At 42.9% G+C, this 16,854-nt stretch overlaps 1 protein-coding gene across 2 annotated transcripts in view; it reads right to left on the bottom strand.

Annotated features, from left to right (window-relative positions):
- LOC143786355 (transient receptor potential cation channel subfamily M member 2-like) overlaps positions 1-16,854 on the bottom strand; it is a 1,952,850-nt gene that overhangs the window by 1,092,934 nt on the left and 843,062 nt on the right. For both annotated transcript variants that reach the window (XM_077275686.1, XM_077275685.1), the window contains one exon: positions 3,425-3,543. In XM_077275686.1, coding sequence (XP_077131801.1) covers positions 3,425-3,543 — 119 coding nt within the window. The remainder of the gene's footprint in view (positions 1-3,424; positions 3,544-16,854) is intronic.

Here is a 16,854-nt window from a genome sequence, read left to right as displayed (position 1 = left end):
GGCCTGAGGCGACCAGTCACACTGAAGAGCTGGGGAGAATGACTCAATGCACGGTGATTTTTCACAGTGAACTGCGATGATCTCACTGAGGTCAGCGCAGTTCATGCGCCCATTGACTGCAGTAAGTCATTCTCCCCTGCTCTGAAGAGCTGGGGAGAATGACTCACTGCACTGTGATTTCTCACAGTGAACTGCGATGATCTCACTGAGGTCAGCGCAGTTCGTGCACCCATTGACTGCAGTAAGTCATTCTCCCCTGCTCTTCATCGTGAGTGGTCGCTTCAGGCCACTGCTCATGCTGATGAGCAAACAAAACTACTACCCTCATCCACAAAGCACTCCATGGCTCAGCACCACCCTACATCTCCTCTCTGGTCTCAGTCTACCAACCTACCCGTGCCCTCCGCTCTGCTAATGACCTCAGGTTAGCATCCTCAATAATCAGAACCTCCCACTCCCGTCTCCAAGACTTTACACGTGCGGCGCCGATTCTCTGGAATGCACTACCTAGGTTAATACAATTAATCCCCAATCCCCACAGTTTTAAGCGTGCACTAAAAACTAATTTGTTCAGATTGGCCTACCGCCTCAACGCATTAACCTAATTATCCCTGTGTGGCCTATTAATAAAAAACAACAACATAATCATGTTCCTCCATCATGTTCTCATACACTTTATGCAGTTAATAGCCTCTGTGTCTGTACTGTTACATACTTAGGCAGTTAACTGGTTCATGCAGCTTTACATGAACACCCGAGCCTTACACTATGGCTGGTCCAAATAACTAAAGCAATTGTTACCATCCACCTCTCGTGTCTCCCCTTTTCCTCATAGTTTGTAAGCTTGCGAGCAGGGCCCTCATTCCTCCTGGTATCTGTTTTGAACTGTGATTTCTGCTATGCTGTAATGTCTATTGTCTGTATAAGTCCCCTCTATAAGTTGTAAAGCGCTGCGGAATATGTTGGCGCTATATAAATAACATTATTATTATTATTATTATGAGCATATGTCGCACAGATGGATTATGGTGTTGGACTCTCTGGACTTGTTCAGCTTCGGAAAGATGAGGGATATTGATGTTTTTATTTTTATTTGCTTACAGAGGACAATGACTTCAAGGATTTGGGGTTAAGGTGAGTATAATGTGATTTTTTTTTATCTTATTCTTAATTTTACACTTGATGTAGACAGTGGGGGCTGAATACAACTCAAAACATTGTCCCCTGCTCTTGCTGATTGCAGGGAGAGGAGGGAACAATGATGTGAGCTGTCTTCAGCTGAAAACAGTGCAAATTGTGCTGGCTTTTCTCTGGCACCCGTATGTGTGATGCTCGAGCTGCACACAGGCGGCACATGGTTGCCACACATATGCCACACGTATGAAACACCTATACACATGAACACAGGGACACGGATATCTCTGGTACTGGTTTTTCTAGTATGGGAAATATCAGGACGTGTGAATGAGCCCTTATAGAAAGGTGTTCAGGAATAAGATGCACCAAATTCATTAAAAAACGTGTGTCACTTAATGAATTTAGCGCATCTTCTCATTGGTGTGCATTTTTCTGATATGCTGTATGTTGCCACTTTTGATTAATTTGTCGAGCTGGTGTTGCCATGCCTCGTGCCGACTCAGCCCCACCCCAGCTCTAACCACTTTGGTGCAGCTAGCCAAAAAGTGCCATAAAAACATCAACTTTTTTTGCACAATTTAGAGTTTCACAAAAAATTTGCAACATTTCATAGTGTTTCATACCACAATTCTAGTGCAAACACTTTGATGAATAGATGCCCAAAGTGTTGATAAGTTATTTAGTGAGCCCTTTACTTTATCAAGCCCCTTAGCAGCATCTAAGGGTTTCACTCTAAGGGTACCGTCTCACAGTGGCACTTTGGTCACTACGACTGCACGATCCTTGACGTTCCAAAGATATCCATACGATCTCGCTGTGTCTGACACGCAGCAGCGATCAGGGACCTCGCTGAGAATCGTACGTCGTAGCAGATCGTTTGAAACTTTATTTCGTCGCTGGATCACCCGCTGTCATCGCTGGATCAGTGTGTGTGACACCGATCCAGCGATGTGTTCGCTTGTAACCAGGGTAAACATCGGGTTACTAAGCGCAGGGCCGCGCTTAGTAACCCGATATTTACCCAGGTTACCATTGTAAATGTAAAAAAAACAAAAACACTACATACTCACATTCCGGTGACTGTCACGTCCCTCGCCGTCAGCTTCCCGCACTGACTGTGAGCGCCGGCCGTAAAGTAAAAGCAGAGCACAGCGGTGACGTCACTGCTGTGCTGTGCTTTACGGCCGGCACTGACACAGTCACTGCGGGAAGCTGACGGCGGGGGACGTGACAGTCACCGGAATGTGAGTATGTAGTGTTTTTGGGTTTTTTTACATTTACAATGGTAACCAGGGTAAACATCGGGTTACTAAGCGCGGCCCTGCGCTTAGTAACCCGATGTTTACCCTGGTTACCCGGGGACTTCGGCATCGTTGGTCGCTGGAGAGCTGTCTGTGTGACAGCTCTCCAGCGACCACACAACGACTTACCAACGATCACGGCCAGGTCGTATCGCTGGTCGTGATCATTGGTAAATCGTTTAGTGTAACGGTACCCTTACATGATTGAAAATCCACTTAGTAGTCCCTTTTTTTTATTTTTTTTGTGCATGGTTGATTAAGATGTATAACATTCCAACATTCCATAAGCAAAAAAGAGGCGGACAGGCACATCCAATAATAAAAAATCTTCAAGCTGTATTCCAAATATATATCTTTAAAAATCCATACAAAAGATGCTCTATGATTAAGGGAGCAGGTAGCACCAGAAACATGTCAGAGAGGTTTCTTTATCACTATTTACAAATGGACTTTTAACAGTATGGATTTATAATAAAGCTTGGGGAATGCTTTACTTTGGATGTGCTTATCCACTTTTTTCTCAATAGCATTCAAGTCATCCAGCAGAGATATATGTACCTGAGGTATACCCCGGTGGAAGGCATAAGGCATATACATAAGTCATGGTATATGTATGGGTATACAGACATCATATTAATCTAAACTAATCATGCTATGTTGGCCCTATGTAGTGAAAGCCACTAAGCTTTACTCTAGAATTGAGAAGCAGTTAAATTTACTGAAGACTTTCTTTTGGCTCCTGTCTGGGAACTAAATCCAATGGATATGATTATTGCATACAGGGAAGCTTCTCATGACATGTACACTAATGAGGAAGCCTAAGGAAAGCCATTGCATACATCGACTTCATGTGCCAAAATGTTAAATATTGGAAACCATTTAGGATGTCAATTTTGCATTAAAATATTTTTCACATTTCACTTTTGAATTAGCTTTGTGGAAGAACGAACAACAATAATTAAAAATAGCAGTATTGTTATTCTAACCTGCAGAACAAACCACTGATAAAGATTAGAATGGCACAGACATCCAGCTTGTTCCAGAAGTCATTGATGTACAATGAAGCTTGTTTCAGAATTCCAAATCCATCAGGGTCATCTAGCACCTGCAAAGATACACTAGCAATCATTCTTATGTATTACATTCTCCTAAAAAAAGACCTTATATGTTTTAGACATTACTTTATACATGAAAGTAATAAGAAAACTTTAGATTAGTGTTTTTCAAATTCTAAACACCCAACAGATGAGGCCACATTCCTGACATATCGACCATTGTTACAGCACCTTGCTAATACTATAATACAAGGGAAACCTCAGTGTAAGGCCGGAGTCACACTAGCGTATAATACGGACGAGTGCTATGCGAGAAAAAAAATCACATAGCACTCGGACCACTGTTAATCTATGTGGCAACTCCCATCACCTTTTTTTTTCTCAACTGCTTTATTCGTGCAAGTGAAATCGCAGCATGCTGTGATTTGCATTGTATATCTGCCAAAACTCGCCAGTACAAGTCTATGGGTGCGAGAAAAAAAATCGCAAACCACACAGACCATCAGTGTGACTTGCGAGAAATATACACCAATGTCCTTTGAAAAGCCGGCAATTAATGTGCGGTGTACAGTAACATCACACTGACAGGTTAGAATAGAATAGATAGAATAGATATATACACATAGAATACATATATACAGTACAGACCAAAAGTTTGGACACACCTTCTCATTTAAAGAGTTTTCTGTATTTTCATTACTATGAAAATTATACATTAACACTGAAGGCATCAAAACTATGAATTAACACATGTGGAATTATATACTTAACAAAAAAGTGTGAAACAACTGAAAATATGTCTTATATTCTAGGCTCTTCAAAGTAGCCGCCTTTTGCTTTGATGACATATTTGCACACTCTTGGCATTCTCTTGATGAGCTTCAAGAGGTAGTCACAAGAAATTGTCTTCCAACAATCTTGAAGGAGTTCCCAGAGATGCTTAGCACTTGTTGGCCCTTTTGCCTTCACTCTGTGGTCCAGCTCAACCCAAACCATCTCGATTGGGTTCAGGTCTGGTGACTGTGGAGGCCAGGTCATCTGGCGTAGCACCCCATCACGCTCCTTCTTGGTCAAATAGCCCTTACACAGCCTGGAGGTGTGTTTGGGGTCATTGTCCTGTTGAAAAATAAATGATGGTCCAACTAAACGCAAACCGGATGGAATAGCATGCCGCTGCAAGATGCTGTGGTAGCCATGCTGGTTCAGTATGCCTTCAATTTTGAATAAGTCCCCAACAGTGTCACCAGCAAAGCACCCCCACACCACCACACCTCCTCCTCCATGCTTCTCTGTGGGGACCAGGCATGTAGAGTCCATCCGTTCACATATTCTGCATCCCACAAACACACGGTGGTTGGAACCAAAGATCTCAAATTTGGACTCATCAGACCAAAGCACAGATTTCCACTGGTCTAATGTCCATTCCTTGTTTTCTTTAGCCCAAACAAGTCTCTTCTGCTTGTTGCCTGTCCTTAGCAGTGGTTTCCTAGCAGCTATTTTACCATGAAGGCCTGCTGCACAAAGTCTCCTCTTAACAGTTGTTGTAGAGATGTGTCTGCTGCTAGAACTCTGTGTGGCATTGACCTGGTCTCTAATCTGAGCTGCTGTTAACCTGAGATTTCTGAGGCTGGTGACTCGGATAAACTTATCCTTAGAAGCAAAGGTGACTCTTGGTCTTCCTTTCCTGGGGCGGTCCTCATGTGAGCCAGTTTCTTTGTAGCGCTTGAAGGTTTTTGCAACTGCACTTGGGGACACTTTCAAAGTTTTCCCAATTTTTCGGACTGACTGGCCTTCATTTCTTAAAGTAATGATGGCCACTCATTTTTCTTTAGTTAGCTGCTTTTTTCTTGCCATAATACAAATTCTAACAGTCTATTCAGTAGGACTATCACCTGTGTATCCACCAGATGTCTGCACAACACAACTGATAGTCCCAACCCCATTTATAAGGCAAGAAATCCCACTTATTAAATCTGATAGGGCACACCTGTGAAGTGAAAACCATTTCCGGTGACTACCTCTTGAAGCTCATCAAGAGAATACCAAGAGTGTGCAAAGCAGTCATCAAAGCAAAAGGTGGCTACTTTGAAGAACCTAGAATATAAGACATATTTTCAGTTGTTTCACACTTTTTTGTTAAGTATATAATTTCACATGTGTTAATTCATAGTTTTGATACCTTCAGTGTGAGTGTAAAATTTTCATTGTCACGAAAATACAGAAAAATCTTTAAATGAGAAGGTGTGTTCAAACTTTTGGTCTGTACTGTATATATACAGTATATATATATATATATATATATATATATATATATATATATACATACAGATAGATAGAAGATTAGCCGTTAATTCTTTTGTCGGCTTCTATAAAATCAATGCAGGAGCCGACAGGATAAGAAGCATGAGTTACATACAGTAAATCCATGTATAATAGTTAGATATATAAATGTGTGTGATCAATGCAATTACTATAGTGTGTGTGCAAATTAGGGGACATGTATTTATTTAATAAAATATTATTTTTAGGTAAAAAAATGATGTGGGCTCCCGTGCAATTTTCTGCACCAGAGAGGGAAAACCAGTGACTGGGGGCAGATATTAATAGCCAAGGAATGGACCATGGTTATTGGCCCCACCAGCTAAAACCATCTGCCCCCAGCCACCCCAGAAAAGGTGCATCTCTAAGATGCTCCAATTCTGGCACTTAGCCTCACTCTTCCCTCTGCCCTGTAGCGGTGGCATATGGGGTAATAGTTAGGGGTTGTTGCCACCTTTGTGACATCAAGCCCCGAGGTTAGTAATGAAGATGCGTCAATTAGATGCCCCCATTACTAACCTCATATAGTGAAATAGTTAATAAAACACAGACGCTCATTAAAAAATCCTTTATTTGAAATAAATACACAGACTCCTTTATTGTTCTTAATGAAACCAGAGGTATAAATGTATAAGAGCTATCACCTGCGCTATAATAGTGCGTTGATAAATGAAAGTGAAAGTAAACACATGGCAGATTGCTGCTCCTACTAAGGGGGAAAGAACAAAAATATGCAAATCCAATAGTCCGGGAACAATACAGTAGTGCCGGTCACAGTGGGCTCCTTCACTATGTCTCAAGCAGAGAAATACTTAGCACACATGCACTTACTGAGTTAGTCTGTAGTGATGCTTTAGCGTGGCTACACTTGCTCCCAAGGGGTGTTCGGTAGTCGGTCCCGCAATAGAGTGAAGCTGGGAGGTAGTGTGAGGGCTTTTGCCTTCTGCAATCCTGCTCACTAAACACGGGAAGTTGGACTGAACCGCCTGCCTCAGGCGTGCCCCGGCCGGAAGCAACGCTGAAGCGGTGGCGGAGTTTGGAAGGGGCGTGGATAGAATGTGACGTCACACAGGTAAGAGGACGGGGCGCATATGGGAACAAAGCAATCCAACGCGTTTCGAAAGGATAAGTTCCTTCTTCGTCAGGGCTGCAGTTCCCTGTGAGGCCCATCCCTATATAGTGCTCCAACATTAACCCCTTCCTAGCCTCTTCACGTGACCTGCAGAGGGGATCAGGTGGACAATCCACTTCCTACATCTGGTAGTAATGGTTACATTTGGCCATTTTAAAAGGAACAAGTGTGTAAAACAGATTAAGTTGGGCGTGCACATAAAAAATATACAAAATAAATAATAAAAAATATATGAGCCAATATCGGGTGCATATGTAATCTTATACGCTTCTTAGAAGGTGAATACCCACCGCAATTATGCGGATCATTAGATGGGCTAAGAAATACGTGTATACATAACTAAAAGAATCGGTCATGATCACCTGATCAGAAATTAAGACCCCCCCCCAACATTAGTGGGGCTGGATAGATAAGATTAAAATTTAGACTACAATAGGTAAGATTTGAAAGGTGGTATGCATTCCAAAAATAGCTATAGCTAATGAGATGTAAATTGGTGATGAGTCTGACTCATAGATATATTAATTGGTTGAAGAGTTAAAAAGCGTATAGCTCAATTTCCTGGTTGAGTCCCTTTGGGGCTAAACTATCAAGCGTGAAAATCCATTTGGATTCCACCCTTGACATAATTTTTACAAAATTGCCGCCTCTAGCATTCTGCTGGATGGATTGGATTCCACAGAAAGAGACATTAGTACATGAGCAGTTATGATACTCTGCAAAGTGCTGAGATAAAGGGTGTCCTGTATAACCTTTATTTATATTGTCTAGATGTTCTTTTATTCTAATTTTAAGGCGCCTTTTTGTCCGGCCCACGTACATTTTGTTACAGGGGCATCTTAATACATAAATTACTCCTGTTGTCTCGCAAGATATTTTACTTTTAATGTGGAACTTTCTTGTCCCACTTGAGTCTGTAAATGTGGTTTGTAATGCCTTATTAAAAGTTGTGCGAGCACAACACAAACACACACCACATGGTTTAAACCCATAATTTGGGCATGTGATTGCTGATTGGAGTGCTGCCTTATTTTGACACACTGATTTTGTTGTTGGAGCTAGAAGAAGGCCCAAATTTCTTGCTTTCGTATAGACGAACCTTGGATTATTAGGTGTCATGATTCCCCAATGGCATGGGAACATCAGAAACACAAAAATAACAGACTAGCTCTTGGGTGATGGAAACTCAAGCTGACCGTGACCTAAATCTACCACACAACTAACAGTAGCCAGGAAGCATTCCTACGGCTGCCTAGATGCCATGCGCCAGCCGGAGAACTAACTACGCCTGGAAGAGGAAGGAACAGACCTGGCTTACCTCTAGAGAAATTCCCCAAAGATGATAGTAGCCCCCACGTATATTAACGATGAGTTCAGAGGAAAAGACATACACAGTATGAAGGCAGATTTAGCAAAGCGAGGTCCACTTACTAGATAGAGGAAGGATACAAAAGAGGACTTCACGGTCAGCTGAAAAACCCTTTCAAAAACCCATCCTGAAATTACTTTAAGACTCCTGTGTCAACTCATGACACAGGAGTGGCAATTTCAGTCCACAAGAGCTTCCAGTAACAGGAAATGACAAAACTGTAAACTGGACAAGAAAAACAAAACAATAAGGACAAGAGTCCACTTAGCTGATCAGCAGACTAGTAGCAGGAACATGCAACCGAATGACTCAGGTTACAATGATGACCGGCAAGGAAGTGACTGGAGAGCAAGGCTAAATAGGGAACTCCCAAAACTGATGGAAGCAGGTGAGCTGAGGCAGAAAAGCACACACAAGTCTCCAGTACCACCAGCCACCACCAGGGGAGCCAAAAAGCGGATCACAACAGTACCCCCCCTTAAGGAGGGGGCACCGAACCCTCACAAGAACCGCCAGGGCGACCTGGATGAGCCCTATGAAAGGCACGAACCAAATCCGAGGCATGAACATCAGAGGCAGTTACCCAAGAATTATCTTCCTGACCATAGCCCTTCCATTTAACCAGGTACTGGAGTCTCCGCCTGGAAATACGGGAGTCCAAGATCTTCTCTATAACGTACTCCAATTCACCCTCAACCAGCACAGGAGCAGGAGGCCCAGCAGAAGGAACCACCGGCACCTCGTATCTCCGCAACAACGACCGATGGAACACATTATGGATAGCGAAAGATGCCGGAAGGTCCAAACGAAAGGAAACAGGGTTAATAATCTCCAAAATCCTATAGGGACCGATGAACCGAGGCTTAAATTTAGGAGAAGAAACCCTCATTGGGACAAAACGGGAAGACAACCACACCAAGTCCCCAACACGAAGGCGAGGACCAACCCGACGCTGGCGGTTAGCAAACCGCTGAGTCCTCTCCTGGGACAAATTCAAATTGTCCACCACTTGTTCCCAAATCCGATACAACCGATCCACCACAGCATCTACTCCAGGACAATCCGAAGACTCCACCTGACCAGAAGAAAAACGGGGATGAAACCCCGAATTGCAAAAGAAAGGGGAAACCAAAGTGGCAGAACTGGCCCGATTATTAAGAGCAAACTCCGCCAACGGCAAAAAGGCAACCCAATCATCCTGATCCGCAGACACAAAACACCTCAAATACGTCTCCAAAGTTTGATTAGTTCGCTCCGTCTGGCCATTAGTCTGAGGATGGAAGGCAGACGAAAAAGACAAATCAATGCCCAACCTGGCACAGAATGCCCGCCAAAATCTAGAAACGAACTGGGTACCCCTATCAGAAACGATATTTTCAGGAATACCATGCAAGCGAACCACATTTTGAAAAAACAAAGGAACCAACTCAGACGAGGAAGGCAACTTCGGCAATGGCACCAAATGAACCATCTTAGAAAAACGGTCACACACCACCCAGATAACAGACATCCTCTGAGAGACAGGAAGATCAGAAATAAAGTCCATCGAGATGTGCGTCCAAGGCCTCTTCGGAATAGGCAAGGGCAACAACAACCCGCTAGCCCTAGAACAACAAGGCTTGGCCCGAGCACACACATCACAAGACTGCACAAAAACACGCACATCACGAGACAGAGATGGCCACCAGAAGGATCTAGCCACCAAATCCCTGGTACCAAAAATTCCAGGATGACCCGCCAGCGTAGAAGAATGAACCTCCGAGATGACTCTACTGGTCCAATCATCAGGAACAAACAGTCTACCAGGTGGACAGCGATCAGGTCTATCCGCCTGAAACTCTTGCAAAGCACGTCGCAGATCTGGGGAAATAGCGGATAATATCACCCCATCCTTAAGGATACCTGTAGGTTCCGAATCACCAGGGGAATCAGGCTCAAAACTCCTAGAAAGGGCATCCGCCTTCACATTCTTAGAACCTGGTAGATATGAGACCACAAAATTAAACCGAGAGAAAAACAACGACCAGCGCGCCTGTCTAGGATTCAGGCGCCTGGCAGACTCAAGATAAATCAGATTCTTGTGATCAGTCAAAACCACCACCTGATGTCTAGCACCCTCAAGCCAATGACGCCACTCCTCAAATGCCCACTTCATGGCCAAAAGCTCCCGATTACCGACATCATAATTTCTTTCGGCGGCAGAAAATTTTCGAGAAAAGAACGCACAAGGTCTCATCACTGAGCAATCGGAACTTTTCTGCGACAAAACCGCCCCCGCTCCGATCTCGGAAGCATCGACCTCAACCTGAAAGGGGAGAGAGAAATCGGGCTGGCGCAACACAGGGGCAGACGAAAAGCGGCGCTTAAGTTCCCGAAAGGCCTCCACAGCGGCAGAGGACCAATTGGCAACATCAGCACCCTTCTTAGTCAAATCCGTAAGAGGCTTAGCAACACCAGAAAAACCAGTTATAAATCGACGATAAAAATTAGCAAAGCCCAAGAACTTCTGAAGACCCTTTAGAGAAGTAGGCTGCGTCCAGTCACAAATAGCCCGAACCTTGACAGGGTCCATCTCAGCAGAAGAAGGGAAAAAAATGTACCCCAAAAAGGAAATCTTTTGAACCCCAAAAACACACTTAGAACCCTTTACACACAGAGAATTCTCCCGCAAGACCTGAAAAACCCTCCTGACCTGCTGAACATGAGACTCCCAGTCCTCAGAAAAAATCAAAATATCGTCCAAATACACAATCATAAATTTATCCAGATATTCACGGAAAATATCATGCATAAAGGACTGAAAAACTGAAGGCGCATTAGAAAGGCCGAAAGGCATTACTAAATACTCAAAGTGGCCCTCAGGCGTATTAAATGCGGTTTTCCACTCATCCCCTTGCTTAATTCACACCAAATTATACGCCCCACGGAGATCAATCTTGGAGAACCACTTAGCCCCCCTTATGCGAGCAAACAAATCAGTAAGCAGCGGCAACGGATACTGATATTTGACAGTAATTTTATTCAGGAGTCGATAATCAATACAAGGCCTCAGCGAGCCATCCTTTTTAGAGACAAAGAAAAACCCAGCTCCTAAAGGTGATGAAGAAGGACGAATATGTCCCTTTTCCAGGGACTCCTTAACATATTCTCGCATGGCAGCATGCTCAGGTACAGATAGGTTAAACAAACGACCCTTTGGAAATTTACTGCCTGGAATCAGATCTATGGCGCAATCACACTCTCTGTGGGGAGGGAGAGAACCAATTTTAGGCTCTTCAAAAATATCCCCAAAATCCGACAAAAATGCAGGAATCTCAGAGGGAATAGATGACGAGATAGGAACCAAAGGTATGTCCCCATGAGCCCCCCGACATCCCCAGCTTAACACAGACATAGTTTTCCAGTCCAGTACTGGGTTATGAGATTGTAACCATGGTAATCCAAGCACTAAAACATCATGTAAATTATACAACACGAGGAAGCGAATCATCTCCTGATGGTCTGGAGTCATACGCATAGTCACTTGCATCCAGAACTGTGGTCTATTACAAGCCAGAGGTGTAGAATCAATACCCTTCAGAGGTATAGGAACTTCCAGAGGCTCCAAATCAAACCCACAGCGCCTGGCGAAGGACCAATCCATGAGACTCAGAGCGGCGCCAGAGTCCACATAGGCATCCACGGTAATAACCGATAATGAACAAATCAGAGTTACAGACAGAAGAAATTTAGACTGTAAAGTGCCAATAGAAACAGACTTGTCAACCTTCCTAGTACGTTTAGAGCATGCTGATATAACATGCGCGGAATCACCACAGTAGAAGCACAAGCCATTTTTGCGCCTATAATTCTGCCGCTCGCTTCTTGACAGAATTCTGTCATTGCATTTTCTCTGGCGTCCCTTCAGAAGATACCGCCAAATGGTGCACGGGTTTGCGCTCCCGCAAACGCCGATCAATCTGAATCGCCATTATCATGGACTCATTCAGACCTGTGGGCGTAGGAAACCCCACCATGACATCCTTAACGGCATCAGAAAGGCCCTCTCTGAAATTTGCCGCTAGGGCACACTCATTCCACTGAGTAAGCACAGACCATTTACGAAATTTTTGGCAGTATATCTCAGCTTCATCTTGCCCTTGAGACAGGGCTATTAAAGCTTTTTCAGCTTGAATCTCCAAATTAGGTTCCTCATACAGCAACCCTAAAGCCAGAAAAAACGCATCCACATTGAGCAACGCAGGATCCCCTGGTGTCAATGAAAATGCCCAATTTTGAGGGTCACCTCGCAGCAAAGAAATCACAATCTTAACCTGCTGAACAGGATCTCCAGAGGAGTGAGGTCTGAGAGAAAGGAATAATTTACAATTACATTTGAAATTCAGAAACCGAGATCTATCTCCGGAAAATACCTCTGGTGTAGGAATCTAGGTTCAGAAATAGGAGTACGTATAACATAATCTTGTAAATTCTGAACCTTCGTAGCAAGATTATTTAAACCTGCAGCCAAACTCTGAGGGTCCATCCTTAAACCGGAGAGATCAGAGCCATTCAAGGATTAGAAGGAGAGAAAGGCAAGGCTGTAAATAGAGCAGAAATACAACTGAGCCAACTAAGTAGCAAACATGAGAGGGAAAAAAAAAAAAAATCTACAGACTTCTTTTACTCTCCTTTCTTCTGCCAATTACTTTAACAGTGGCCGGTCATACTGTCATGATTCCCCAATGGCATGGGAACATCAGAAACACAAAAATAACAGACTAGCTCTCGGGTGATGGAAACTCAAGCTGACCGTGACCTAAATCTACCACACAACTAACAGCATTCCTACGGCTGCCTAGATGCCATGCGCCAGCCGGAGAACTAACTACGCCTGGAAGAGGAAGGAACAGACCTGGCTTACCTCTGGAGAAATTCCCCAAAGATGATAGTAGCCCCCACGTATATTAACGATGAGTTCAGAGGAAAAGACATACACAGTATGAAGGCAGATTTAGCAAAGCGAGGTCCACTTACTAGATAGAGGAAGGATACAAAAGAGGACTTCACGGTCAGCTGAAAAACCCTTTCAAAAACCCATCCTGAAATTACTTTAAGACTCCTGTGTCAACTCATGACACAGGAGTGGCAATTTCAGTCCACAAGAGCTTCCAGTAACAGGAAATGACAAAACTGTAAACTGGACAAGAAAAACAAAACAATAAGGACAAGAGTCCACTTAGCTGATCAGCAGACTAGTAGCAGGAACATGCAACTGAATGACTCAGGTTACAATGATGACCGGCAAGGAAGTGACTGGAGAGCAAGGCTAAATAGGGAACTCCCAAAACTGATGGAAGCAGGTGAGCTGAGGCAGAAAAGCACACACAAGTCTCCAGTACCACCAGCCACCACCAGGGGAGCCAAAAAGCGGATCACAACAATTAGGTAGTAAATCACCGATATTTGTGTCGCCCTGCAGAATGGGCCAATATTTACGGACAATATTGGTGAATGTTCTATAACCGGAATGAAACTGGGTCACTATAGGTAGCCTCTTTATTTGTTGTTGGATATTAGGTGGGCTATTGCTATGCTCTGCTTTGTTTAATAAGGTTGTTCTTGGTATAAGGCTCACTGCATGTCTTGCCGTGTTTAGAACTTGCATATCATAGCCTTTGGCTTCAAATTGTTTAGTGATATGCATTGTTTCATTATTATAATTATCAAGGTCCGTGCAATTTCTCCTAGTACGCATAAATTGTCCTTTCGGAATATTAGTGAGCCAGATTGGGAGGTTGCAGCTTGATATGTGTATAAAACTATTTGAATCCACGTCTTTGTGGTAACATTTGGTTTTAAGTAAGTTGTTTATTTTGAATATTTTTTATGTGCACACCCAACTTAATCTGTTTTACACACTTGTTCCTTTTAAAATGGCCAAATGTAACCATTACTACCAGATGTAGGAAGTGGATTGTCCACCTGATCCCCTCTGCAGGTCACGTGAAGAGGCTAGGAAGGGGTTAATGTTCGAGCACTATATAGGGATGGGCCTCACAGGGAACTGCAGCCCTGACAAAGAAGGAACTTATCCTTCGAAACGCGTTGGATTGCTTTGTTCCCATATACGCCCCTTCCTCTTACCTGTGTGACATCACATTCTATCCATGCCCCTTCCAAACTCCGCCACCGCTTCGGTGTTGCTTCCGGCCGGGACATGCCTGAGGCAGGTGGTTCAGTCCAACTTCTCGTGTTTAGTGAGGAAGATCGCAGCGGGTGAAAGCCCTCACACTACCTCCCAGCTTCACTCTATTGCGGGACCGACTACCAAACACCCCTTGGGAGCAAGTGTAGCCACGCTAAAGCATCACTACAGACTAACTCAGTAAGTGCATGTGTGCTAAGTACTTCTCTGCTTGAGACATAGTGAAGGAGCCTACTGTGACCGGCACTACTGTATTGTTCCCGGACTATTGGATTTGCATATTTTTGTTCATTCCCCCTTAGTACGAGCAGCAATCTGTCATGTGTTTACTTTCACTTTCATTTATCAACGCACTATTTTAGCACAGGTGATAGCTCTTATACATTTATACCTCTGTGTTTTATTATCAGCAGGGCTTTACACAGACCCTGTTCCTTCACCAGCAGCTCTTGTTTTTAGATTGATCCCCCCTTTTCCTTTCCATAATTAGTTTAGCGCCAGTGTGCATTCATTTTATACTACTGTTTATCTGCTTCTGTGTTTCCCACACTTAGGCAGCTGCACAATGGCTATAGATGCATTAAAGCATGATAGAGACTATCGACACAAATTTATTCAAACGCAATTCTCTCATTATAAACTATCTATGAATGAACATGACCAAGTAAAAGTCCTACTAAGGTCATTAGAGAAACAACTGACCAATGAAACGCGGAATTTATGGGAAATCGCCTCATTAGAAAAATATGCTAAGGCGGGCATTGTCCCCAAGGGGCTAATCATACAAAAAACCCTTGCAGGGGACTTTGGAGATCCCAAAATCCAAATGGAGTGGGATGATATGTTTATAAGATTTTCTAACCAGGCTCTTCAATTTATTATTGAAAAACGCCATATTAACCTTAATAAAATTAACCAGACTATTACTGGATTATTTGAACAACTAAAAGCATACAATCACATTGAGGACCTACATGACCTCACTTCTAATGTTATGTATCGAATAAAAGAGAAGGAGAAAGATATTGTTAATAAAAAAATGAAAAAATTTGCCAGAGACAATTTACCATTTGAGAGTATTCAACCAATTAATGAGCCTACACCCAGCCCAACCAACAAATATGTTACCCTGGATGAGTACAACCTAACACCAACAACGAATCTGGAGGATATATCTCTAGGTTTCTCCACATATACCAACACAAATTCAACACAATACACTCCTATGTCTGTTCGCACCAGGAATAATTATGAATAGGAACCAACCGACACTCAAAACAATGAAGGAACCCCAGTTACCCATGACAACGGGGAGAATTTCTAATTACTAGAAACCAATATTGGGGATGATATCCAAATCCCAATATCAAATAAGTATTCCCAACTCTACATAATAGAGGCGAATTCGGAAACAGCTACAGAATGGGAAACGGCTACTCCCACCACGAGCACGAACAACCGATCACAATATCAGGCTGAACCTATTAGGCAAGGCATTAAATTACCCAACAAAAGTAATTATAACAACAAACGGCCCCTAAATATAGCTGCCAGCTCCAATACCAAAAAAGCGCCAAACCGACTGACCAGTAGAACCTTCAGTAAAAGAGTCAGTAAATCTAATACATAACCACTAATAAAACGAGATTTTTTTCATCCTCAAGGTACAAAACTAAAAGAGGTAAAAGGGGTGGGAAACTCGCCCAAAAGAAAAAACTAAACACACATACACAGAAAATCTTTAACCTCAGTTCGTACCAATTAACACATAGCGAAGAACAGCTTTTACAAAAGGGTCTTAAATTTGCCCCCACTGCTAAAGCCAACCCTTTCAATCTGTACATAAGCATAAAAAAAATTATGCGCAATCTGGCCCTCAAAAAATATTTCCTAAAAAAGGAAAATGGTGCAATTAAGACATATTCAACTAATACTACTATGGATGCTCAAACCTATATTCATAGTAACCTCACCCTTCCATCTACCTTCAATCCAATCAATGAGTACAATGAGTACTCCAATGCCTTCCGGTCCTTTGAGACTTTAGTCACCACAGACATTAAAAAAATCTGTAGAAATAATTCCCGACATATCTCATATAACCTTAGTCACAGAGAGAAAAAAAATCTATCATTAACCTCCAAGAAAATCATAATATCATTATCCGCCCGGCGGACAAAGGGGGAGGCATCGTGGTACTAGACTGCGCCATGTACCACAATGAGTCATTAAGACTCTTAAATGATCCTATAACCTACAAAAAGTTGAGCTTTAACCCTACAAGTAATTATATAAAAAAATTGAATTGCCTAGCCCAAAAGGCAAATCTTTGGGATCCTTAACAAAAAAGAATT

The sequence above is a fragment of the Ranitomeya variabilis genome, chromosome 7 (genome assembly GCF_051348905.1).
Source record: "Ranitomeya variabilis isolate aRanVar5 chromosome 7, aRanVar5.hap1, whole genome shotgun sequence".
Classification (NCBI taxonomy): Eukaryota; Metazoa; Chordata; class Amphibia; order Anura; family Dendrobatidae; genus Ranitomeya; species Ranitomeya variabilis.
Note: the sequence above shows the minus strand (reverse complement) of the source record. Positions and strands in the feature narration are given on the sequence as shown.